The 27,776-nt window shown below is 47.1% G+C and overlaps 1 protein-coding gene across 1 annotated transcript; it reads right to left on the bottom strand.

Moving 5' to 3' along the window:
* Positions 1-4,827: 4,827 nt before the first annotated feature.
* NRN1 (neuritin 1) lies at positions 4,828-21,386 on the bottom strand. The gene is made up of 3 exons (XM_083747461.1): positions 20,975-21,386; positions 15,996-16,140; positions 4,828-6,913 (listed from the first exon to the last, which is right to left on the bottom strand). Exons 1-3 carry the CDS (start codon positions 21,027-21,029, stop codon positions 6,682-6,684), a joined length of 432 nt encoding a protein of 143 aa, XP_083603587.1. The 5' UTR covers positions 21,030-21,386; the 3' UTR covers positions 4,828-6,681.
* Between the last annotated feature and the right edge of the window lie 6,390 nt (positions 21,387-27,776).

The following is a 27,776-nucleotide window of genomic DNA, read 5'->3' as shown; positions in this document are numbered from 1 at the left end:
GCTTGTCGTCCTTTGCACAAGCCGCATCTGCGTGCTGGTGGTGCAGATGGAAACGGAAGAGAAATGGGGTGGGGGGAGATTTCCCCGGGGGAGCGCCGCTACTCCCACCCCCTTGTATTGAACAAATCCTTGTTTGCCTTCCCCACCCCACTTCCCTTTGAAAAACACCTTCCAGGAAGACTGTTACGAAAACCGGAGCAATTTACAATCTCCCGATAAATTATTTTTTTAAAAAAAAAATTGCATAAATAACGATTACACGTTCGGAATCCAGACATTCCGCCCACCACCAGACGTTTCCTGCAATGTTCTCTCTCTTACACACACATATATCCAACGCGAGACACTGTACTGTACACAAGAGAAATCGGCTAGTAAAAAATAAAACAGAAATCCTCCAAGTTTCCTCCGAAATTATATGGGAAATTATTGCTTTTGGCCAGCTGCTTTGTCAAATCACACACACACACACACACACACACACATTTATATATAGCAAATATTATATATTTTTTTGACACACACGCACACACACATATATCTGTATATCTATATCTTTATATATATCGCACATCCGTAGACACGAATCTTCGCTGGCAATCGGGTGGTTTCTAATTATAGAGCAAGAGAAGGTGGGTTATTCATAATTCATGCGCGCTCGGAAATACACCGAGGAGATGCAGATCGACCCTTTATTGAAGGCCTTCCCTACTGCTGATTCTTTGTATTTCCATGGCAGGAAAGATCCCGGGGGGAGAGAGAGAGTGAGAGTCTGGAAGAGCTTGCGCCTGTTTCCTTTTTAATCCTGAAAATGAAATCTCCACCCGGTCTCCAAACGGGGAGGTTTCCTCCCACCCCCCCTTTATGGCTAATGTGGTTGCAGTCCTTTGAACAACAAATATGGGGGTTAGTCCCCTTGACCTGAACGGGACTTACTTCTGAGTAGACATGGGCAGGGTCACGTTGAAATGTACCTCCGCTCTGAAGAGGCGCCTATCTGTTTCTGTCATCAGTCTGATCTAATTCTGTCCCTCTTTTCTCGTTCTACACTCCATCATCAAGTTCTGCCCATCCATCATTATTCCCACGGCATCTTTTAATCCATCCATCTCTCTACCCATCCAAATTAACTCTAACCCACCCCGCATTCCTTTTTCTGCTGAGAGGCTGGCTGGGGACTAAGAAGGAAACTCGGCCTGGTCCCAACCCTGTTGAATCTTGGCTAGTCTTGAGAAATTAATATTATTGTTGTTGTTATTATTATTATTATTATTATTATTCACAAGACTAGTTTGATGATGATGATGATGATGATGATAACAACAATATTAATTTCTCAAGACTATCCAAGATTCATTATGATGATGATAATAATAATAATAATAATAATAATAATAATAATAATAATAATTGTACTCAGCCCACTCTGGGCAGCTTCTAACACATATAAAAGCATCATAAAGCCCCCCCCCCCCAAAGTGTCCCTTTGCTTTCACCAGCGAAGGTTGTTTTTACAAAGAGCATTTGCTTGGTGATTGGGAAGTTCCCCCTGTTCCCTCTCCCTCTGTGTGTGTTTTACCAGCTAGAGTTAAAATTAAAATCTTAACAGCAACAGTTATTGTCATTATTAAAGAATAACTGCACCCATATGAAAACGACAACGAGTCTCGTGGCCTCTGAAAGACGAACCAATTTATTATGGCATCAGCTTTGGTAGAGTCGCGTCTACTGACTTGCGCTCCCCATCCAGCCATTCTCGGCATCATTATTACTAAGATACAATTATTGTGCATAGAAAGGTGCTACGGTCACGTTACAGCAGTTTCCCGTCCTCTTTGGCACGTTTAACAATGCATCTTGGTTTTGCAAAACCTTCCTAGTGCCGTCCCGACTCTAAGGAATCCATTCATAGGATGGGATCGCCAATATTTGCAAATGAGAAATCTGGTTGTTAGCAACCAACCAACCAACCCCACCAGGGCGGGCATGCTTAGGATTGCGCTGTGCGTCGTAGGATCTCAAGCAACATCTGGGGGGGGGGGAGAGAGAAGGCCACGTTGCCACCCGCAAGGTGGGTGGGCCGTGGGTGCAGGAAGAAAAGAAGAAGAAATTCTGGAGAGCCCAGACGCTTGTTCTTGGCTGCGAAGCTGGGCCAGACGGTCTGTTATTTGATCATTACCAAAAAGGAGAAGGCGGTGAAGAAGAATGCGCAACGTTTGCAAGTCTGGCGGTGCCTGCAACCTGGCTCCACTTCCTGGGCACATTTCTTGCTGGGATTCAACCCATGGGGGAAATGCAGATTGACTCCCTCCCTCTCCCCCCCCCCCCCCGTGCTTGATTTATGGGCTGTTACGCTTAGCCGTTGCTTACACTTCGCGCCGCGGCGCTTGCAATGCGCCACGTTCAGCATGGAAAGGGCTCGTTGCGCCAAGACGACCTTTCTTGCTTTTATGGCGCGCGCGTGCGTGCGCGTGCCTCTCTAATCCCCTCCACCTCGAGACATCGTCGCGCACAGCAGATTAAAAGCAGGCGAGGGAAAGAGCAGGGATCTTTACAAACACAACACGCGTAATAAGCACGCCTCTTTCCGTGCCCAGACATTCGCCTCTCTCCAAAATAACAAACGAAACCACCATATTTACATTTGATTCTGCATAGAGGCTCCGGGATGCAATAAATAGGCGAAGCTTTTTCCTTTTTGCTCTGGGATCAATAAGGCCTTCCCGAACCCCAATTGCAACTGAAGCTTAATTAATTCCGGAAGAATTCTCAAGATCAGCTTCCCAGCTCCAGGGTTTTCGTTTTATAAAAATGGGCCCGCTGCCCTCCACCACAAAGCAGATAATAAATGGAGGGAGGGGTTGGATCAAAACGACAGGAGGGTTGTTGGGCAAAGGGGAAGACATGGAAAGCAGCTAAACCGAGGCAGGTCATTGGTCCACACCCACGTTAGTTTTGTCGGCTCTGACTGGCCGCGGCTTTCCAGGGTTCCCACCTGGAGATCTGGGGATCGAACCGCTGAGCCACATTCCTTCACCAAAGGATTCGAACTCAGGACACCAGAGGGGCTAAATGAAACAACGAAATGCGCGCTGGCATCCCCTTAATCTCTGAATTTAAGTTTTAAGCGGATTGTGTTACTATGTATCCTAAATATGGATATTTATGTATAAAGTTTGAGTTCAGCTTGTTTTTTATATTTTGTAAACCGCTTAGCAGCCTATTTGGGGGGGGGGGCTTGTTATTGGTTTTGTTTTGTTCTTATTTTTTGGTTTTGTATGTTGGATTTTTAATATTGTAACGTTATGTTGTGAACCGCCCTGAGATCTACGCGTGAAGGGCGGTATACAAATTTCACAATAAATAAATAAAAGTGCAATCCTATACCCACTTAACTGTCTGGGATCAAGTCCCATGGAAATTAATGGGACTCACTTCTGAGTAGACATGCGCAGGAGTCCGCCATTAGGCACTCGCGTGCTCTTTGAGCCTTTGTGGGGAAAAGACGCCCTTACTTTCCCCTTACAATGTAAGTAGAAGGTATTGAGGAGAGCTTATTGCAAACCTCAAGCAGATAGATAGACATATGCTAACTGAAACTGGATTGTCCATCCACCCGGAGCGCCACTTAACAGTCTTCAATAGCACTTAACAGCTCTAGTTATTATGTATATTATATTATATTATATTATATTATATTATATTATATTATATTATATTATATTATATTATATTATATTAATTATAAAAACATAATATACAATAATACATTTTCCATTTTATGGCCTTTAAAAGGGGACCACAATTAACCAATATATATATGCCCCCCACCCCCATTTGTTAGTCTTGTCGACAGATCCAGGGGCATCATTTCCAGGATTAGGAGAAGCAAAACTGACCACAGTGAGTTCTGCTCGTGGGTATATTAAGCGCACACATCCACGCAGCCTTGTATTTTGAAAAGGTTTATTGTGGTCCCTTTTTTAAGGCTATAAAATGGAAAAAAATATACTATTGTATATTAGATTTTTCTTATATATTATAATTATATACTATATTACATTGTAACACACACACAAACACACACAGTATATAAAATAACAGCTCGAGTTATTGTGTATAATAAAGATGATAAGTGCTGTTGAAGACTGTTAAGTCGCACCCCGGGTGGGTAGACAATATAGTTATTAATTTCAATTAGCATATGTCTATCTATGGATATATACGCTCTACCCCCCCCCCAAAAAAAAAACCTCGTAAGGGCAGTGCAATGCTAGTAAACATGTCCACACCAAAGAAAGTCCCGCTGAAATCAATGGGACTTACAGGGCCATCCGACACAGAAGTAAGCCCTCATGAGTTCAGTGAGACTTACTCCAAGGTAACTGAGTCTAGGGCGGCGACCTCACCCTACGTCACGCCCCCCCATCTCATCAGCATCTTAAGGATTGGGGGCTCAAAGCGATATAGAGTCTCAAAGATCCTAGAAAAGAGAAACCGGTTGACACCCCCCCCAATAGCATCCGTTTGGGGATCATTGTCTCTTATGGTTCTGATAGCATGGCACTCCAATGGTTAACACCCCCCCCCCCGCCCGGGAAATGGGAGCCTTTGTATTCAATGAGGTGCGCTTCCAAAGAAGCCTGCTTAGGATTCGCTGTAGGAATCCCATTAAAAAAGGCAGCTTTTTGAAGGTAGCTTTTCATCATTCTTTTAGCATCTTTATAAACCACGGGCCATTTGGAGATGTAGCCATAAACCCTCCCCCCGGAACTCCGAGAAAGGGAGAGCAAACTGCCTTATAGTGATAAATATTAAACATCAACATAAATAAAGCTCTGCATTTATTTCCACACACAAAAAGTACCATCAGCTTCACTCTCGACACAGCTAGGTAAGAACCCAAGAGTTAAGCCTTCATTCTGATCTCATCGATTTCAGGGTGACTCTTATTCCCTTAGCACCAAGAATTCTTGTCGCATGTGAGAATCTGGCATTCTCGCGTTTCCCCACTTGCACCTCTTAAAACCTGCCCCGCGTCTCGCTAGGCTCTAGCAAACCATTGCTCCATGTACTTGAAGAAAGCACATTTCAATAACTATATATAATATAATCATTCTATATTATATATACCATTATTATTATAATAATAAAATTATATATAATAATATACATTCACCTTTTCTTAAAAAATAAAACTGCATCCTCATTTCAAACAATAATTTTATTTTATATCTTTTTCTATACTTTGTAGCAAATCTTTTATAACTTTTTTTTTTGCTGAATTGACTTTATAATAAACTTTCTTAAATTACATTTTTTTCTTTTAAAATCAAGGCTCTTTTAATACTTTCCCCCCAAAAAACCATTACGCTGTGTGTTAATTTTAATTTTAATTTTTTTTTTACCTTAACGTATACGTTCCCCCTCCCCTTCCCCCCGCCCCCTGTGATCTACACTGTTGGATAGTTAAGATATCGTACGTCAATGGTGGAACACCTAAAAAAGAAGAGGGGAAACTTTGAAAAAGAAAAGAAGAAAAGAAAAGAAAAAAGGCAGTGACAATTGGAAAAAATGCCTTGACTCTTAAGTAAAGCTCAACTCTCAGCAAACTCAGCAGCATTCATTGGGTCATTTCAGCGAAATCGCCTTTTAATATTTGTCCCTCTTGGCTTTCCCTCGTTCGGTTCTCCTTTCGCTTTCTCTCTGCCCCCCTAAGCCACACCATCAGGAAAGGCAGGGGGGCGGGGAGTCTTACGTCTTTAAAGTGGAATGGCCGGAAAAATTCTTGGAAAACAAAAGAAAACACGAGTTCCCAAGGAAAGATGATCGTCTGTGGGTTAATTCACCATCGAGTGCTTCTTCCCGCACGTGGCCAAGCGAAGGTGTATCCATTTCCGGTTCCCTTCTCCCCCTCCCCCCTCTTCCCTTTCCTTTGTTTTTCCCCCACCCTTCTTCTTTTCCTTTTACATTTCCTCGCTCCACTCATCCTTCCCCGTCGATGTTTCCCAGAAGAGCCCCTCCGTTTGTCGCTGCAAGCAGTGTCCTCACCAGCATCCTAGTTTTATTATTACTCTTATTACCTATTAACGCTTTTTTATTTTATTTTATTAGGAGTATTCGGTGGTGGCTCGAAGGCCGTTCCTGAGATTTCTTTTTGCACACAAGAAAGAAGGGCTCCAGCTGACCTTGGTCTGAAGAAGAAGAAGAAGAAGAAGAAGAAGAAGAAGAAGAGAGGCATAAAGCTGAGGTCCGATTTTGGCTGTTGGCCGGCTTGGAAGCCTGCCATTTGGTACCATTTGGCAAATCATCAGAATGCAAAAGAAACCAGGGAGGCCGAGAGAGAGAGAGAAGAACGTGCTTCTTGTCGTCGTCAGAGCGGTGGTGGCGGTGGCAGTTCTTGGTGGCGGCCGTTTATCTCTCTCTTTCCTCCCCAAACCTTTCTCAGGCGGGTGTCATGGCGGGCATCATGGAGAATTCGCAACAGATCTCCCCCTCCCCTCGTTCCCCCAAAGCAAAAAAAGATGGAGACTTTTCCTCTGTAAATCCAGTTCCTGGAGAAAGAGAGAAGAAGAAGGTAGGTGGGCAGGAGGAAGAGGAGGCGGGGCGAGGAGGAAACATCATCGTCGTGTGGACAGGCGTGCTCTACACGAAGTGCGGGGCAGGGCGGGGGGCGGCCTTCTAAAATGAGAAGTACGTCGCCAGGGCCACCGAGAGAGCCACCAGCAGCAAAGGGGAGGCTGAAGCCACCACTGACGAAGCCGCCCGCTGTGTTTTGCTGCACAGGACAAACAAGTTGCCTTCGTAGTCAAGCTTTTTGGATTTCTCTTTCAGTTTTTCCCAGACGTCTGTCACCCCTTCCTGGCAATCCGTGAGGGCTGTGAGGGTGCAGGCATGGAAATCGTCCCAGTACCTGAGCACAGAAGGGGGTGAGGGGAAAAAAGACAAAGAACAGAAGTTGGTCAGGAATGGTCGGCTGTCACAAATGCCCTCCCTCCAGGCCTAAAATCTAATAGGAGAACATCCACTCTGCAGGTGGGGATGAGAGGGACCCCTGTGACGCATAGGGAACTCTGAGCTGGATGTACAGTGGTACCTCGGGTTAAGTACTTAATTCGTTCCCGAATTCAGTTCTTAACCTGAAACTGTTCTTAACCTGAAGCACCACTTTAGCTAATGGGGCCTCCTGCTGCTGCCGCGCCGTCAGAGCACCATTTCTGTTCTCATCCTGAAGCAAAGTTCTTAACCCGAGGTACTATTTCTGGGTTAGCGGAGTCTGTAACCTGAAGCGTATGTAACCTGAAGCATATGCAACCCAAGGTACCACTGTACTCAGTATATGGTAGCTTCCTATGTTTGTGTGTGATTCCTGCCAGCCAGCCATTCCCTTTCCCAGGATACTCCATTCCACCCACTGTTTCCCTCCCACCCTCAACAGCCAACATTCCATGGCTACTGAGCATGCTCTGTCTACATTGAGCTGCTCCTCTTCCTCCCTAGGTTACTTTGCCGACCTTGGGATTAGTGCCTTTTCTGGCTACAGAACAGGAGGAGAAAGCGAGTTCCCTGTCAGCGCTGGGTGTTTACTCAATGAGTAAGTTAGATCAATGTCACCCCCATAATTGGACAGCAGAGTTTTAAAAAATACAAAGTAATGTTTGTGGTACAAGTTCTTACCCAAAGAGCAGATGGCAGAACTCATCGTAAGAGAGAGATTCCCACCCACCCACATAGGCTCTGCCAAAACAATGTATTGTAGAGTTCATGTGTGCATCACATGAACACAGTGGAATTGGCTTCTTGCTTCAGAAAACATTGCATTCTCATGCAGATTCATTATTGATAGACTCATCTGTTAATGGGCCCATCAATTAATCTATCAGTTAAAATTCGTTTCACCGGGTTTCAGCCCATTTTCAACACATAGGCCAGCTCAGCACTTCAGTGTCTCAGCAGAGTCCTTTCTTAGCCTCTGCTGCTAAGAACATAAGAAGAGTCCATTGAGTGCAGTAGCCTGTATCCAAACAGATTCTTTTAACTGGGGATGGGAGGGTTTTTCCAAAGGACCTTCTTCATGCAGAGGACTGCTGCACTATGAGGGTCTTCTCACTTGGAATCTCTCCCCGCCTTCCAATCACAGTGCTGTGGATATGTAGGCATAATAGATGTCTTGAGGTTCTCTCTCCCAATGTTTTGTTTAGGAAATAAAAGGGGCTTTGGAATCACTGTTTCCCTCCCTTAAAGTGTGTCTGGTGGGGCAGGATGTGGGGGGTAAAGGTAAAGGGACCCCTGACCATTAGGTCCAGTCGTGGCCGACTCTGGGGTTGCGGCGCTCATCTCGCTTTATTGGCCGATGGAGATGGCGTACAGCTTCCAGGTCATGTGGCCAGCATGACTAAGCCGCTTCTGGCGAACCAGAGCAGCTCACAGAAACTCCGTTTACCTTCCCGCCGGAGTGGTACCTATTTATCTACTTGCACTTTGATGTGCTTTCGAACTGCTAGGTGGGCAGGAGCAGGGACCGAGCAACAGAAGCTCACCCTGTCGCGGGGATTCGAACCGCTAACCTTCTGATTGGCAAGTCCTAGGCTCTGTGGTTTAACCCACAGTGCCACCCATGTCCCTGATGTGGGGGGTGGAGAGGTGTAATTCCCCAATTGCGATGGGAATGCACTCAGCATAGGCTCAAAGGGATAGTCTTCTTTTATAATTTCTAATGTTCCAGGGCTGAGTTCCTGAGTTTAAAAAAGTGGTTCTCATGAGCATATCACAAACTATGCCTTAATTTACAATTGCATTGAAATTGTGCTTCAGGATTGGAGGATAATGATAATAATAATAATAATAATAATGTTATTATTTGTACTCCGCCCATCTGACTGGGTTGTCCCAGCCACCCTGGCCAGCTTCCAGCAGATATAAAAACATAATAAAACATCAAACATTGAAAACGTCCCTTCAGATAGCTTCTACAACTTGTATAGTTATTTATCTCCTTGACATCTGCTGGGAGGGCGTCTTAGAGTTTTAAGGGACCCAAGAGTCATCTAGTCCAACCCTCTGCAATGCAGGAATCTCAGCTAAAGCATCCATGACAGATGGCCACCCAACCTCTGCTAAGAAACCTCCAAGGAAGGAGAGTCCCCCACCTCTCGTGGGAGTCTCTTATTATGAAGCTCACTGGGTAACCTTGGGCTATCACTGCTGTGAACTGCCCTGAGATCTATGGATGAAGGGTGGTATACAAATTTAATTAATAAATAAGTTAAAATAATAACAAAATCGCTAATGCTCAGCCTAACCAACCTCACAGGGTTCTTGTGAGGATATAATGGAGGATAGGGAACCGTTTTAGCTGTCCTAATCTTGGAGGAAAGGGTGGGTGTCAATGTAAATGATAAAGCCAAATAAATAAATAGGTAATGTCAGGGGTTCAGAAGGAGAGACACAGGAGGGGGAGCAAATGGAGAGTGAGGAGGAGGAGTACGAGGGGGGCGCAGGCAGTGACAGTGGCCAGAGTTATTCCACAAGCCTCTCTAGCGAATCGGAGGACTCACAGAAGGGAGCGCCGGTGGCCAGAGCGAGGGGGGCTCCAGGGGGGAAGCCCCAGGAGGAAGGGGCCAGCGGGGAGTCCCTGAGCAGCAGTTGGAGATCAGGACCAGCGTCTCCACCAGAGCGCAGTGGGGAGGGGGAGTCCCAGGAGTCGGGACCAGTGTCCTCACCACCAGAGGGAGGAGAGGAGTCAGGTTTGGCAACGCCCACATCAGGAAGCGGGGAAACGGTCAGAAGGAAAGTCACCGGCTGGGCGCGCGCGCCAAGTTCAAATGTACAGGAGCGCGGCACAGCGGGGAGCCCGGGAAGGGAGCCAGGTCCTAAAGCCCGCCGGAGGGAGGGGCAAGACTCAGGAGGCTCAGCGTCAGAGGAGTCCAGGAAGGAGGGAACCCCAGAGGGCAGAAGGACCCAGCGAAGGAAAGAACAGCGTAAGAGGTGGAGCCGGGCTAGAATCTTAAACTGGTGTGGGTGGAGCAGTGAGTCAGAGGGGACTTAGCCGGTCTAGCATCGAGATGTGGGTCTGCGCGCCTAGAGCTTGGAAATGGAAACTAAACTTTAATAAAGACTTTTGTATATAACATCCACTGGGCGTTGGTCCTCTGTGAGCTGGGACCTAGCGGCAGTCCTGACAGGTAATATCTTACTTCACTTATTCTGGGGCTAAGTCCTGATACAGAAAACAGCTGCTAAATTTGAGTCTTCTTAGCATTAAAGCTTGATACTCTTCCACACATTGGGAAACCAGTTTGAGGGATAACCTGAGAGCCTGTGTGTGTGTGTAACAGGAATTTAATTGGGGTTTAATTAGCCCTAGGAGTAGACATGTGCTTAAACCTCAGTATTCTAAACACAAGAATCAGAAACCACATATTTCAGCATTACGTCATTTGGTCTGGATTGCACTAAATACACCTAAAGAACCGGGGGAAGTTTATTGTGGTGGGAAAGAAGCTGGTAAAATAAAAACTAAATATACCATAAAAGACCTAAAAGGGGAATTTAAAACAAAACAAAAAAATTCCCCACACTGTCAGTGTCCAAATTACATTAGCAAAATGGGGCAAGGGAACAAGCACAGAACAATAACAAGTGGTCCCCCCCCCCACCCCTCCACAAAAAAGGTATATACAATGGTCTCTAAAGCTTGTTGCACAAACAGAATTATAATGATGCATTTACAGGAAGGGGGTTTCACATGTAAAGTCCAAGTGCAGCAAAATGCCGCTTGGTTGATTAAGGTACAGGGATAATTTCTGCCCAAAAACATGATGTAACATAACATGTACTGAGAGCCACAAATCTTCGACAAAGCGCCTCCAAAGTCACCCAGCAGCTATCAGTTGCATGGCTCCATCCATTGGAGGGTGGTCAATAGGCACATTCCAAGAACACTTAAGTCAAGGGCATAAGCAATGCTTTGGAATGATCCTGATGTGCAAATGCTGCCACCTATTTTATGGCAATATCTACATGGCAAACTCTGTCAAATTTACGAAGATTTAGGCAGACTATTTTAATGGCTGCACAAAGGTGCTGGCAGCAATTCTCTTTCACATCCCAACCTTCACCTTTGTCTGAATATATATATTGGGCAAGGAACCATAGCGCCTTTGAATGAGTGCCAATGCTAACTCAGTAGAAGTTCATTCCAAGTTCCAAGGTAGTTGTCCTTAGGATCAGGTTGCTGGCAGATTAAACGGGCTGCAGAAACTGGGAATTGTAGTCCAGTGCCTACTTTCTGTTTGGGATCATCATGGATGCTTTAGCAGAGATTTCTACATTGGAAGGGGTTGAACCAGATGACCTTTGGGGTCCATTAAAAGGTAAAGGGACCCCTGACCATTAGGTCCAGTCGTGGCCGACTGGGGTTGCGGCGCTCATCTCGCTTTATTGGCCGAGGGAGCCAGCATACAGCTTCTGAGTCTTGTGGCCAGCATGACTAAGGGTTCTGGCGAACCAGAGCAGCGCACAGAAATGCTGTTTACCTTCCCGCCAGAGTGGTACCTATTTATCTACTTGCACTTTGACATGCTTTTGAACTACTAGGTTGGCAGGAGCAGGGACTGAGCAGTGGGAGCTTACCCCGTTGCGGGGATTTGAACCGCTGACCTTCTGATCGGCAAGTCCTAGGCTCTGTGGTTTAACCCACAGCGCCACCCGTATCCCTTGGGGTCCATTACAACTCTACAATTCTATGATTATATGAACCGAAGAGAGATTACTGTAGGGGCCTTCATTTTGGCCTTCTTTGGTGAACTTGATGGATCACAACTGGCATCCTTGCTAGCTGCTGTTTCTGCTTTCAGATATGTTTAATAACATCAACTATTCTTAAGAGGTTGGGGTGAACAGTGTGACCTGCTTTGGCGGCTGCTGGTGCATATAGAGGCAGAGTGCGCCTCCCCTATGGCCCCAATACTTGAATGCATGAATGGCTGAACCTACTAAGTTACCACCAGTCATTAATGGCACGAATGCGGGCTTCACTTGAGCTAGAAGTCACCATGGCTTAGTCTTCAAATTTCTAGGGTGGTTTGCTGTGAACATGACAAAACACCAGGGAAAGTTTTCTGACAGCAAGAGCTGTTGGACAGTGGAACGGTCTCCCTTGGGAGGTTGTGGACTCTCCTTCCTTGGAGGTTTCTAAGCAGATTTGGATGGCCATCTGTCTTGGATGTTTTAGTTAAGATTCCTGCATTGCAAGAATCTAGAAGAGCCTTGGGTCCCTTTCCAACTCTACAATTCCATGACACGAAAAGTGATGGGTGTCTTTGGAGCATGTGCAGAGTGCCTTTCTGCCACCACTGGTCTCTTAACTTGCTGGAACATTTCGGTGTACTCTGATGCTATGAGATCTCCCCAGAGCGTGCAGTTCTGACCCACAAGCTCTTCCCACTGACTGCTTTTAGGCAGCCCTATTCCTTTCCTCAGCTCTGCCTGTGTGTCTTATGTAATATGCCCCTTTCCTTTGCCATAATGAGCACGCACCGCCTGCGCGCCTGACCTAATCTACTTGCAAGCTGACCATCTCCCCGTTCCAAGATTAGAACCGATTCCTTTTTGCAGAACAAACAACAATAGCATCCCGTCCCAGCTGTGCCGCAGAGTTGCCTTTGAGAGCAGAGTGGCGCCTCCTAATCGAGGCCGGCATCCACAGGTAAGTGCCTCCATAAGGGCTCTTTTGTTCTTTCCCTCCGCTCCAAAGGATTTTAAAACGAACAAAACCCAACAGCAACACCCTAACCCTCCCCGTTGCCAAATGTAGGCGTTTTGGCTAAGGCTGGCTATTACTCTGGATGGCTTGGGGGGGCGGTGTGTGTGTGTGTGTTGGAAACGCGGCGCAAACTCTAATTTATGAGCACTCGGGACTGGTCTCGTGGAGTCCAACGCTGGCTGCATTTGTAATAAATAATAAGGCATGGAGATGGCGTGAAGGCTGGAGTGGGCGCCTCTTCTACTGTATTTCTGCCGTAATTGCATCTCCCAAAGGAAAACTAAATCTTTCCTGAGCTTCTTTCAATACACACACAAGGGCGAGAGAGAGAGAGAGAGAGAGAGAGAGAGAGAGGAGAGAGCGAGAGCGCGCGCGCACAGGAAAGGAGGGAGGGAGGGAGAGAGAGAGGAGGCGACCTCTCTAGAATCTAGGCGCATGATCCGTGGAGCTGCGAGGGGTTCTGACTCCAGAATCTAGGCCAAAGTGTGTGTGTGTGTGTGTGTGTGTGTGTGTGTTGGGGGGGGCGCCTCTCCCTCCGACCTCCTCCTGCTCCCCACGTCCTTTCTGTCTCGCGCAAGGCATACTGCAGCTCTCTTATTTTGTATTTTTTTTGTAGCTACTGTAACTAGTTGTTCTGTCAAGCAGGATCCCAGGCAGACATTTTCTGGGAAACAACGGAGGTTTCCAACACGGCTGGGAAGCGGGAGTTGCTGTCTTGCGCGCGGGGGCAGCGAATGTCTCCGCTGAATGTACATTATGATGGCTGGGCGGTGGCTGGCGTTTCTCCGGATTGGAGGGAAGGGGTATCTTTCGATTTCTCCCCACCAGGACCGCGCCATGTTGCTGCCAACACCAGAGTATTTTGTTGCTGTCTCATATAGATAGAGGTCTAGCTGTAATGCCAGTCATTCAAACGAAATGTCCTGAAGAAAGGAATAGAAAGCAAAAGGCAATTCCTCGCTATTATATTGCGAGGTGGGACGTTGGATTTGGCAGGGAGAGGGGAAGAATGGGCAATTCTCTTTGGAATTTCCGCTCCCATCTTTATAATCACCTACATTGTTCCTCCGCCCCTATTAACAAAAATAAAACCAATAAAACCGCCCAGATGCAACCCAGTTCTAAACAGTGATTTCAAAAGCACTAATTTCTAAATGAATGAATTTACCTTTGAGGTAAATATACAGCCCAGTTTGATCTGAGCTGCTTTTATCCTCGCCCACACAATTCAAGAGGAAGTAATTTTGGATTCAAGCCGATGGGTACTCGGATTTAACAGGGAATTAGTCCCAGTGCCTTCAGCATATATATTTTTAATATTTCGAGCAAGTTAAGTTTCGGTGTCCAATTAAGCCTTGCAGAAGCCATCAATACTTGAAAGCCTCAGCACGTTTACAATCCGATTCTATATAGGATTTTTCTATATAGGCAGGCTTTTTCAGAAGTAATTCCCAGTAAATCCAGTGGTATCACTCCCAGCAAAACCAGTTTAAAGTGTCAGGCTGCAGCTGTGGTGTTGGAAACAAATTTCATTTGATTCTGTGGAACACGATCATTACAGTCTTACTTGGATGTTAAGTCTAGTTAAAATGAGAGGGGATACTCTCAAGGAAACATGACAGCGGTTTGGCTGCGTGTCAACTTCCCATCTGAATAGTGGACTGGAATGGGACAACCTAACTCAAGACATTTTGGTAAAATGAAATCTTGTTTTCGAATTTTGCTTAGCAGCGAGTAGGTGGAAGGCAAATTTACGCACACAGTCTGTCCATTGGTTTGGGATTTAGATTCGGTTGCCCTGTAGAAATATGATCTCTCTCGTTCCCTCACGGGAAACAAGACCACTTGCATCCATAGCGCCTTCGGGGCTCCAAAAATGGCTTGCAAAAACCGCACCAGGCTGTTCAGTTGCAGTTTAAAACTTTTTAATGTCTTCGTTTTAAAATACGAATTCTAATGGGATGTCCTATAAGGAGGCTTGGGACAGGGAGACCTAGGTTTGAATCCCCGCTCTGTACTGCACAGTTGGGTTGTCATATTTTGAGGGGCGAAAAAGGAGGAGGCTATGACGGCTATTCAAAGCAAATGAATGCAGTTTGTCTCAGATTCTACCCCTGAAATAGAGGACGTGTCCTGGAGAAAGAGGACACATGGCAACCTTAACTGCAGCAACTCTTGCAACGGATGGGGTGGGGATCCCAACACAACACCACATTATCACGATTCAGTTTAATATGGGCTGTATTGCATTACATTACACACACAAAACAACACTGTAGTAAGTGACCACATGGCATGACAAAGCAGACATTTGTACTGAAATTATAGTGCGATGCACTGTGTGATTACATCGCAGTTTTAAAACACATTCTGAAACTTTACCAGCCCCCGCGAGCATTTTAAAGCATTATCCACCCCCCTTTCGCTCATTTTGGGTAGATATTCCTCATCATAACTTCAGATAGAATAAACCCATTCCGTTAAAAGGACTTCCTAGTGGACTAAGGAGACAATAGAGCCGGACACCTCTGCTGCAAGCCTTGTCTCGGGCACTGAAAACTACCGTTTCAAACCTCAGAGGGACAATACCAAATTTTTGGGGGGTGGAAGCAAAGGTTTTATTCCTATGCATTTTATGTTCATGACGCTATTAATTGAGCAGGCAGGGACGTGAATACTGTCCTGCTGATTATTGTTACTAGCAAAAAGAAATCAGGAGGAAAATAAAAGAACCATCGCACAATGTGACAGAATAATAACAATAATCTGAAAACCCCTAATTGTAACAGGGCCTAGTGAGAGCCGAGATATGAAATGCACACATATTTGTAAGCAAATCCCGTTGAATTCTAACGGACTTTACGTTCAGTTCTAGGTGCTTAACATCGGGGTATTAAAACGACGAGGTTGTTGCCATTTACATTAACAGGGTGAAGACTGCAACCAACATCCATGCGTGCGTTGCATGGTTATACTTAGCTTAGCATTTCAGTCTGTTGAGGATTAAGCCTGTGCAGCGTGCAAGCAAACTACACATGAAAGAACAACTCCTCTGGCAAGCTGGTAGTCTTTTGTCTGGCTACAGAGCTTTAGGTTCGCATGACAGTAGCACAGAGATCTTAACAAAAAGTCAAAGCCCCACTCCCCGCAAAACACACGCACACACGTATACAGTGTTATAAAGTAAAGAATCACCGTGAAGAGCCATAACAAGAAGAGGTGCACCTACCGGCAGATTGTTTCGAGATTTCTCTTGTCGTCCAGGTCTTGAGGGTAGGTGGCAATCTTATTGCCCATCTTGAGCACACAGTTCGAGAAGCCCTGAAAGACCGCATCGCACTTGCCCGCTGCTCTGACTGCTTGCACCAGGTATGCTGGGGAACAGATCAGCACCACGTCAACTGGACAGCTCCTAGCAAGGTAAACAGCGCGCGATACCCAACCCTGAATTCCGACTCCAGAGAACTGTGATCAATCCTATCCATCACACTTCGTCTACGCACGTATCTACACACGCGCGCCTCAAAGCTGGAAGAGGATCTGCTTTGCTTTGTTCTCATCACAAAGTCATTTTCCCTTTCAGGATCATTTAATAGGACCGGATATATTTTAAATAGAGATCACACATATCAAACCGTCTTTTGACACTTCTTTTTAAAGTGTCCCTTAAATAAACAAATAAAATGCAGTTGCATCACTTATAATAATAGCAACCTCATTTCTGTCAAGTTGTTCCATATATATGTATAATATCTATATGTATAATATCTTCTTAAAGATACACTGTTTTGAATTATTTGGAGTGGAGTTTAAAATCTTTCTCTCCCCTCCCCCGTTTCTCTAAATTTCGCTTACTTTTTAAAAGCAAAAGTCAACTTCAAAAAACGTCAAATTTATTTCAGCAGTTTAGCGGTAGTTAATAATCATTACGCTTAACCTTCAAGTAGGTTGTAGCAATCTGCAGACCCTTTCAAAAACTGAAGCTGGTGGGTATTTTATGGTGAACAATGGAGCTGGTTGAGGAAAAAAGTCTGGAATAGAAATCACCAGGCATACATGTAGGTCTTCTCTTCAACAAATTGTTTCCTGCAAGAAAACCTTCCCCCCTATTTCCTCCCCTGTTGCATGGTGAGAATTGTGTCAAGAACAGACACCCACAGACCCGCCCCCTTTGGAAATGCGATATAGCGGATGCAATGCAATGCACTGGGGAGAACAGTGAGTTGCTTAGTCGCATGTGAATTCCTATTAATGTGTAACTTGCATCAGTAAGAAACTAAAGGGAGGTTGACATGTTCAGTGCATGCTTAATCCCTCGCTCTTGGTCCCTCCTCCTCCTCGCCCGCGACTTCCCCATTCAGGTTCTTCCACTGAAGTGGAGACAGAAGAACATCCTCTGGGCTCACCCTGTCTCATTTAATCTCTCCACCACTCGCCTTGGCTGAGTTCTCCCCCGCCACCCCAAGAGCGTCTGCTCTGCTGTCTCTATCCACCACACACATCATCGACACTGATTCTCCACTATCCATCTTCTGCCTCTCGCAGTGAAATCCCCAAGTAGCTCTGAAAGATCTGCAGGAAGCCTGAAGCCTGGAGACCCTTCCCTGGGGGCGGGGAGGGGGCCACTGCTTCCTGACGTCTCTTTTGGGTGCAGCAGATATCAAATCAAAGGGGGGGACCTACTAATCTGAAGGACTTCGTTGTTCATTCTACGCTTTCCCAAAGGGAAGCTATCCCCAAACCAAGGCAAAAGGCTCTTTGATCATAATGGTTCTAGATATTGCACTGGTGATGAAATCTCTCTCTTCATCACTGCAACGCGCTCTTTCTCTCTCTCTCTGTCAGTGTGTGAGTGAGCGGGGTGGGGAGTAGTTGAGTCATTTTTGCTTGCGCGCTGGTGAATTGACTACATTGCTTTCTTTCTCTCTCTCTCTCTCACACACACAAAATCACACATATCAAAAGCAGCCGCAGCAGCAGCAGCAATGTCTCTGGCTTTGCCGGAGCAGGTGTGTTGCTAGCGAGCAGCATACGGGGGCTTTATCCCTACCAATCCTGCAGCAAATGAAAGGGAATTAGCGTCTTGTTGGTTTAATTGATCACTGGCTTGATCCCCAGCAAACCGTCCGCGGCTCTCGTTGCCCAACGCCACAGCCTTCCAAAGCAAGCGAGTTAGGGAAAAATGTCCATTTCCCCTCCGCCGTGTGTTTAGTGCGCTTGCCCAGCCTCGGGGACATTTACAGCGTAGATTAGAGATTGCAAGTGGAAGAGAGAGTTTTCATTTATTTTTAAAGCTCTGTGTGTGTGTGTGTGTGTGTGTGTGTAAGGGGAAATCGGTTCTGGAATAAAAGAGGTCCTGTCCACAATGCTGAGTGTCGGTGGAAACCCCCCTCTTACCTCCCTCCCACTGATTTATGGCTAACCTGATTTAGTAACCACCTCCCTCCCTCTCTAACCCACTCCCCAGCACGTCAAAACACGCAGAGGCTGCAGACATTGGCTGCCACACACACTGGAACCTACAAACAAATAACACACATAGGAGACCACCCCCAAAGTATAGCGCGTCCTGTTAAACACACACACACACACACCCCTCGCGTTTTAAAACTGTCTCTCCTCGGCTGAGGAATCCTGAAAGGGCATATTCCCAAAGGAAAGTCTTCGGCCCACGTATTTGACGGTCGTCCTCACCCCCCGCCTTGCAACCAAGTGTGAAGGGTAGCAATGACGATGTTAACCGGAGGAGTGCTAAGAATAAGCGCCTCTCCTCTCCCACCTGTTCAGTTGACCTGGTAGTAGCTGCCACAGGAACGTAAGGGATAGTGTAGCAAACAACATTTTGCTCCTGAATTTGACCACCATCCTGCTGCCCCGCTAGAACAACCACCAGCACCTTGGAGAACGCCTCTTCTCCTGCCCATCACGTAGGGTCGTTTGCTCTTATGAAAGCTTGACAAAACCTCATTCACAACAGCGTACAAATCGCACACGTGATTTGGTCTCCTTTTGCTGTTTTTTTTTTAATGAAGCTAAAAGAACGGTAGATGTGAAGAATGTGTGGCAGACACACAGACACGTGTGTAGATGTGTGTGTGTGTCTGTATGAGTGTGCGCGGGCACTCTTTTTGCACCTCCCAGGTCTGTTTCTGTTTTTCAGAAGGTCTTCATCTCCCCCCTATTTTTCCTGCCTTCTCTCATTCAGCAAGCTTTTTTTGCCCCAAAAGGTCACCCGTCTCAGGCACATTCGAGGCACCAGGATCAACACGCAAAAGAGGGCATATATTCTGAAGCACACACAAATCCTTAACTCATAGTATTTTCCATTTCCAAACCCAAATTCCAGCACTCTGCCAATAGAAACGATATCCAGATGTTCAAAGCCCAATGTTATGTTATTGTCTAACACTAGGCAAGATTTTGGATTGTCTAATGGTCATGTTGTGAGGGGGAAGGAATCAAAATTCCTTCTGGGAAAAATGACCCCGGAAAGACTGCTTTGTTTTTCAATCAGTCCATCTCCATAGCTGCCTTTCCTACACACACACACACACACACACACACACACACAATATACATATATTTGCGTGTACGTGTCCCTCTCCGATTCTAGCCTTCCTAATTCCTATCCTGACTTGCAAATGGTGAAAGAAACAAATGGACAAATTCATTTCGAGGACAAGGGCAAATGCCGTGTCTCTTCCTGGAAAATAACCTTAGCCGGACATAGAGGTAGAGGCTATTTCTTAATATGGAAATACACACAAAAGTGAAATTCCAACGTTGTCAAGACACAACCTTAGGGGTGCTTTACACTCTCTCTCTCTCTCTCTCTCTCTCTCTCTCTCTCTCTCTCCCAGGATGGCCCTGCATGCAATTAATTCCATTCTTGGTTCTATTTTTACGATCGTATTATTTATTCGTCTGTATTATTATTATTATTATTATTATTATTATTATTATTCCAGGAGTCGACAATGATCGCTTTCCCCCACCGCTCCCCAGCCGCCTCTATTTCTTAAAAGCTGCAGAGACAGGCGACAGAGCGAGAGAAAGTGAAATAAACCCGAGATCTGCAGATTTGGGACAGGGAGCTGGAGGGGAGGGGAGCGTTTCCGAAGGGGGGGGGAGGGTTGCAGTTCTTTAAATCTACATCCACGACAAACGTAGAAGGGCACGCTTCCCAGTTAAGCTGCCAGTCGAATTTACCTTTCCTACCACCGCAGCAAAACAAGAAGGTTTCGCCTCTAAATGTTGCTCAATGCAGAACCCGAAGTGATGCTTAACTTCCAAGGAACCTCCGAGGCATAAACTCCCAACAGCATTCAAATGGGGACCCTTGAATAGCACATCAAACAAAACCAGGGACAAACCGAGCCCCGGGTCCCTCTCCCCAACGTGCAATGAAGTCCGTGCTATTTTTAGTAACCCCCCGCCCAAATATAAGTATTTTAAAACAAATCTTTTAGGGAGAGAGGCTCAGAAAACCCGAGCCACCTTAGCCAAAGATCGCTTTGATTTCTCCTTCCTTCTTCACCTTTTGATACAAGAGGCTCCTCTTCCTCCTCTCCAGTATACTTTTGTAAAACGATTGCAGTTGGGACAGAAACTTCAAACTGCCTTTTGATTTTCTTGCTTTCTCTCTCCCCTTTTGCAAATTCGGATTTCCAAGTGGTGGAATTACATTGTTTTGTACCAATCTCTCTTAATTTCTCTTCCCTCTCCATTTATTTCCTTATTATTTTTCGGCCCGGAGGTTGGGTGGGTGGGTGGGTGGGGGTATGAATTTAGCTTTGGACAAATAGGATGCAGCCCTCCAGAGATGCAAGCTTCTTGCGCGCGCGCGCGAATATATTTGGGGCAAGAAATAAGCAACACAGCAGTGCAATTGAGGAAGGGGTCTTTTTAGGCAGGGGGAAGGGAACTAAAAGGGGGGGGGGAGAGATTTTGAAGCAACCAGCAAACTGTGTTTTCTCAAACAAAAGCGAGAAGAGAGACATTCGGCGCTGCAGACCTCGTATTGCAAGTCTTCTTGTCACAAATTAATGGCAATCTTTGGCCAGCAATAATTTGCCTATTACGGGTTGCTTTGCATATATTTTTTGTTTACTTTCTCCATGCATACTTTGGTGCATTTGAAGGCAACCCCCCTTTCAAAATCATCCCCCCCAATCCCTTGCTTCCATAAGAAAGTGTGAGTCCACTTACCTAGCTGCACAGCGAGGACCAGAGAAATGTATCTGCCGTTCAACTTAAGTCCCATCCTATATTGAGTACAACCATTTGCGACTGCAGATCTTTCGTATCTCTTTCTCTTCCCTGTCTTTCTTTCCTTAAAGTGTGACTTGGGGAAATGTGGGGGGCCGTTGCTCCCCAGGCATTGCCAACTAGTTCCGAGCAGCCGAGAGACTTTTCCTTTCCTTTCTGCTCTGCCCTGTTCTTTTTTATTTTTTAAATTATTTTTTTCTCTTTTTTCTCTTTCCTCCTCTTACAACACACCGACACGCACACCGAGCTGGAGAAGAAGAAGAAGAGAAGAGATCGAGGGAAAGGGGGCAGAAACAGACCGAGAAGGAGAGAGGGAAGGCAGAGCAGGGAATGGTTCACTCCATTAGGAGGGGGCGGAGGAAGTACAACCTCACGCCCACAAACAGCCCTGACGTGAGGGATGACACTGAGTGATATTTTTTTTTTCAAAAATAAAAAATGTGCACCTTGGAAGAGAGAAACGCCATTTATAGACATTGCAAACTGGATTTAGCCAGCTCTCCCCTCTCCTCTCCGTTATTACGGTTTCCCCTTTTGCAGTCGCCGCGCTCCGAGTGACCCCGAAAGACCTCTAGGGAGCGCGTGGGCCTCCGGGCGCACCTTGGCGGGCGCCAAAGCGCAGCAGCACCCGCCCTCTTCCTCTCGCCTGGTCCAGGCCCCTTTGGCCCTGAGCTCTCCCCATCTTAGTGCAGTCCCACCTTTGCTTTCCCCTTGCCCGGGCGAGGCTCCAGACAGGCCTGCAGGGGGCGCTCTCTCTCTCGACCACCGCCGGCCAGACGGTCTCCTGGCGAGCAAACAGGCCAGGGACTAGGCGCGCCTGGAAAGAAAGGTGGTCCCAGGAGGAGAGCAACAGGCGCAAAAAGGGCGCAAGGCAGTGGGGGGTGGGGAGGTGGGGGACGGGAGGGCTCCCCCTGAAGATTTCTGCCCGGCAAGCGATTGCCCTGATTGTGCAGGGGAAAGATGGAGCAACATTTACATTCATGGCGAAGGAGAGAGGAAAGCGGCGGATGGACCCCTTAGGGATGAACCACACCATACCCAAAGCAAAACGCCCTCTCCAGCTAAGTTTTTTTGTGTCCACACGCGCAAACGTGCCTCGCCACGCATCTCCCGGTTCTCATCCATGTCCGTGTGTCCCTGGCTAACTCTGAAAGGCTGCATCTGCCGCCGCCCGGTTATGTAATGCGGAAAAGCAGCGCCCAGGTGGGGAAATACCAGTCGTCATGCCCAGGCTCTTGGCTGCGCTCCTGCTGGGGGTGGGGGGCAGCTGGGGGTCAGGTGGTTGCAGTCAGGGCAGTTCACCTGAGCAAGAGAAAACCCACAGCGCCTGCCAATTCAGGAGTAATGTGCCCCCTTGAGCGCAGTGTGATTTACTCTCGGGGAGGCGGCGGCGGGTGGGAGTGGAGGTCTATAGGACTGCAGTCTCAGTCGGCTCCGAGTAAATCTGCGCGCTGGATTGGGTGGGAGGACGCGCCCGAACTTCCTTTTTTTAAGGGTTAGGGTCTCCGTTGGAGACGAATAATAATAATAATAATAATAATAATAATAATAATAATAATAATAATAATTGTGTGCCCGCACCCATCCACATCCGTGTGTACAAATCAAAGGGGGGGGGGATTTCGAGTGCTTATCTGTCTGATCGCGTTGCAAGCTAGCGATAATGTGTTGATGTGGACAAGACGTGCTGGCGGTGAGCGCTCTCTCTCTCTCTCTCTCTCTCTCTCTCTCTCTCTCTCTCTCTCTCTCTCTCTCTCACAGCACCACTGCAGAATGTGAGAGCTGTAGCCGGAGTTTTATAATCAGGTGAGGCTCCTAGAGGCGCCTCGGGGAGGGGGATCACGGAGGGGAGGGGGAGGGGCTTTGCAGAGAAAGATGGAGAGGAGCTACAGGGGAGGGGGTGGTGGGGTGGGGAACACGAGCGTGAGCAACCGCCCGTCCTTCCCTCCATCGCCTAGGTGGGGATAGCACGGTAGAATCCCCCTCCCCCGCCTCCCTCTCCCTCCCCCACCCCCACTTCTCCGCAGCAGCTGCGGGGGCGGCTGGTGCCTGCCGTTTGGTGGATCTGTCCAAGTCCATCCCCTGCAGTGAGGAGGAGGAGGAGGAGGAGGATTCTGGAGTCTCCCCTCCCCCACACTCCTTTAGCTATGACGTCACCTGCAAGTGGCAGGAGGGGAGAGCTGGTTTGTCCCGGATCTGGTGCCTGCTCAGAATTTTAATAGGCCTCTCCTTACAGGGGCCTGCTGCTCCCTCTCTAGCTCTGCCGCTCTGAGGTTTGGCTCAGCAGGTCCCTTGTCTTCTTGCATGATGCGGCCTAGGTGTACCACAGAGGTGGGCAGGTGGGCGAAGGAGCGGGTTTCATCCTGTCCCTTCCTTCCCCAAAGGGCTGGAGCAATTGCCTGCCATGGAATTGGCACAGGGCAGCAACAGGAAGTTCTCTCAGGAAGGGGATGCAGCCATCTTGTTTCTGTCAGAGGTTTGTTGTTTGGTTGTGAGCCTTTGAGCGAGAGTCTAGACCTCTCTTGGTGCTCAAACAACAACAACAACAACCAGTAATGGTCTGCAGCAGGGGCCCTGAAGGAGAGTTTGCCCGCCATGACTTTGGCCACTTCCAGCGTCTTGCTGACTAGCAAGTGCGATTCAGTCATTTAGGTTGCACTGTTAAATTGGATTTGGCACTCTTGTGGACTGTTCGCGGTAAGGAAAACGACAGGAAAAATGCACTGGAAAGCAAAAGGACCATTAATGGTGATGTTGGACGACATCATCCAACCACTCAAAGAAATTGGACTGCATACGCACTCAACAGTGACGTCATTTAATTTCCACACGAATGGGGTGGATACCATTCAGGCTAAATGCTTAATAAACAGCTTGTCTAGAACAGCTCTCCCTCTGCAATGCCCAGTTGCATATTCAGGGCAGCCATTTCCATTTGCATGGGGCAACAGCAAATCCCAACAGGTCTGACTCATGCCCCAAAGGAACTGAATCCTCCTCCCACATCTGCCCTCCAAGCCACCTTATGATCCTTTGCATAGGGGGGTCGAGCACACATGCAAATGTTCCTCCTTCACACTCACAGAATTATAGAAAGAGGATCCCAGAGGCTAGTCTGGGGGGGGGGGTCATATTCTTTTGCACCCATTGTGCATTGTCAGTTTTGCAATAGGGGACGGTAACTTAAGGCACAATCTTAAATACAATAAGCTGTTGTAAAGCAAGCCAGTGTAAGTTAAGTTGGCGTAAAGTTACACCAGCTGTGAGGTTGCTGCTGGCTGAACTGGCCCAAGTCTGGCAGAAGCCAAACATGCCTCTAAAATGGTGTTTCGAGGTACACCATCCTTTTTGCTGGCTTAAATTACAGCAGGTTGGCAGATCACATGAAGGAACAGAAAGGGCTTTAGGATCCAGCCTAAGCTGCACCCAGAATTCCCCTTTTGGAGGGCTTGACAAAGCCAGCTGAGTCCTGGCTCAGACAGGATAGGGGAGATAGGCTGGCATATCTCTGGCTGAGCTGAGGATGAGTTAAGCTGGCAAAGCCCAGCTGTGGCAGGAACCTCCCAGCTTAGTCGTAAATCCATTGGATCCTAACCCACTTATAAGATTGCTTGCTTAGGCCCCAACTAGACAAGATGCCATTTACTCAACCATCAACTACATTGGAAGCTTCCATTGCAAATGGGAGCTTTTATTTCATTGCAAATAGCAGCGTGCTCCCCCCGCCACAAATGGATCAGAACCACAGGGGGAAGAAAGGGTTAAATCCCTCAAAAACCCCATTGAGGGTCCTGATTCAGGTCAGGTAGCCACTTGCACCTACTATTTACTTTAAAAGAGACATCACTTTAAAAAAAATCCACCTGAGGTCCAAATGTTCTCATGGCAAACCAGTTGCACCAATGCTTTTCTTTTTTAAAAAATACAAATAAAGACTGTGAATTTGCTCACTGACGCATAACTGGATTTGCTTCTAAAACTCAGTTCAGATTTTAGATGAATTAAAAGTATGAATAGAAACCAAGGGCTGCTAGTTGCAACAATGGTCAAAAAGTCCTTATCTTTCCTGCCCACTAGAATTCTTTGCTTTGGCTTCTCAGCTGCTTACTCAGGTAGAATCTTTTATTACCCAGTACCAGATCATAGGCAATACACACTGTGATTGCCCAGGAATCCAGCTAAGAGGTCCTGGAGATAGACAGCTGCTGATTATGTACCCAGCAGGGTGGTCAAACATCCATGATTGGTTTTGCCTTTGCAAGAACTTGTCTGATGACCGGGAAAGGGATTGCACATAATTTGGGAACTGAGGTCCCAGGCATTTTTTCAGCTCTGTTAGGAATGCTGCTCATCTATCAAGAGGGAAGTGAGCAATCCATCCTGCCACCCTCATGCCTCTTTTCAACTTTATTGGGTTGTGAGCTGTCACCTGAAACAGGTTGTGGGCATCTGTCTGCATCGAGAGACAATGGAGTGTGCCTCCAAGGGAGAAGTCAAACTGCTGCATTAGCAGCACCGAAGTGACCTTCCATGGTGTGCAAGCCTGGCCAGTGTGCATGGAGGACCTGGGCTGCCCAGATGTCAAGATCTCCCCTCTCAACCCAACTGATGTGCTCCAAAGGAAAGCTGAGCAATAGGCTTGGCACCAGCCTTGGCTGCAGGAGTTGCCAGAAGGAAGCGTTACTACCTAACATCTCATAAAACAGGTAAAGGTAAAGGGACCCCTGACCATTAGGTCCAGTTGTGGCCGACTCTGGGGTTGTGGCGCTCATCTCGCTTTATTGGCCAAGGGAGCCAGTGTACAGCTTCTGGGTCATGTGACCAGCATGACTAAGCCGCTTCTGGCGAACCAGAGCAGTGCACGGAAACGCCATTTACCTTCCCGCCAGAGCGGTACCTACTTGCACTTTGATGTGCTTTCGAACTGCTAGGTGGGCAGGAGCAGGGACTGAGCAACAGGAGCTCACCCATCGTGGGGATTTGAAACGCCGACCTTCTGATCAGCAAGTCCTAGGCTCTGTGGTTTAACCCCCAGCGCCACCCGTGTCCCATAAAACAGGTAGGGCAGGTAATAAAAGGTGTGGCATGACTGAGGAGGAAAAAAGTGAGGATCTCTGTGACAGTGCTTAGTTTCATCTTTAACAGTGCTTCTATAGATGCTTTCTGCAGCAGGCTGGCATCCAAAGGTCTCAGGAGATTTCTTCACTTTACTATGGAGAACTGTACGCTACAAAATCCTGTGCTCTATCTTAGAGCATGTGCTCTGCATGCCAAAGGCCCCAGGTTCAGTTCCTGGCATCTCCTGCCTGAAACCCTTGAGAGCCACAGCCAGTTGTGTAGACATGGCTGTGTTAAATGGTCCAATAGTCTGATTTGGTCTAAGACAGCTCCCTATCTTCACATGTCACTGCTTTCCACTTTCTGCTGCATCCAGACATTTCTTTACAGCAGCATAGCCCGGCTGCACACATTTCCTCAGCTGTCCTTACCAGCAATTACCTAGTTATCACCGCCACAGCACAACTGCTCTCCCTCCGGGTTCACGCTACCAAATTACCCCCTTTCCTTCTATTTCCCTACCACCAAATTACCACCTGTGTCGTCAGCTCCTCCCTTCGCTGCATAACACAGCACAGATAATTACTGCCCTTCACTCAAATCCCATGGCTTAAGCAGCAGGTTGTAGGTTTTGAGAGTAATATGAGGCTGCTGCTGTTTGCCAGCCCCTGTACTTCTGATGAGTAAATATAATGAAGTGGTTGTACTCTAGAAAGAGAGAGTGCCAAACAATATAGCCCTGCACTAGATGCACCAAAAGGGGGGGACTGGAGCTTGTTTTGTTTTGTTCTGTTTATTTTATTTTAAGAAGGGAGACTTTTGAATGACAGGGAAAACAAATAGCAGATCGAAGCTGCCCCGTACGGGGATCGAACCTGCAGTCTTGGCATTATCAGCACCATGCCATACCAACTGCGCTATCCAGCTGACATGTCTATGATTGCACTAGGTAGAGGTAAAGGGACCCCTGACCATTAGGTCCAGTTGTGGACGACTCTGGGGTTGCGGTGCTCATCTCGCTTTATTGGCTGAGGGAGCCAGCGTACAGCTTCTGGGTCATGTGGCCAGCATGACCAAGCCGCTTCTGGCGAACCAGAGCAGCACACGGAAATGCCGTTTACCTTCCCGCTGGAGCGGTACCTATTTATCTACTAGCAGTTTGACGTGCTTTTGAAGTGCTAGGTTGGCAGGAGCAGGGACCAAGCAACGGGAGCTCACCCCATCGTGGGGATTCGAACCACCAACCTTCTGATTGGCAAGTCCTAGGCTCAGTGGTTTAATCCAAAGCGCCTCCACGTCCCTGATGATTGCACTATATGATTGCACTATAAGGCTGCAATCCCAAACATGTCTAAAGCCTCATAGCAAGCAATGGGACTTAATTCAGAGGAAACGCACATAAGGTGCACTGTAATACCAGGGCTTTTTTCCAGGGGGAACTCACAGGAACTCAGTTCCAGCACCTCTCAGGTGGGCACCATTGCCATTCAAAGAGAACAAGGGTGGCGTTCATGGTGAGTTCCAGCACCATTTTTCTAGAAAAACAGCACTGTGTAATACCATTTTATCAAACCATCCATTTTCTACAGTTCCTGCACTCAAAAGTTGAATGTAACATTGACTTTGGCTAGAATGCACATTCACATTAAGTCGTCCCCCCTTCTTGCTGTGATAGCAGGATTAG

The sequence above is a fragment of the Podarcis gaigeae genome, assembly GCF_964106915.1.
Source record: "Podarcis gaigeae genome assembly, chromosome: 7".
Taxonomy (NCBI): Eukaryota; Metazoa; Chordata; class Lepidosauria; order Squamata; family Lacertidae; genus Podarcis; species Podarcis gaigeae.
Note: the sequence above shows the minus strand (reverse complement) of the source record. Positions and strands in the feature narration are given on the sequence as shown.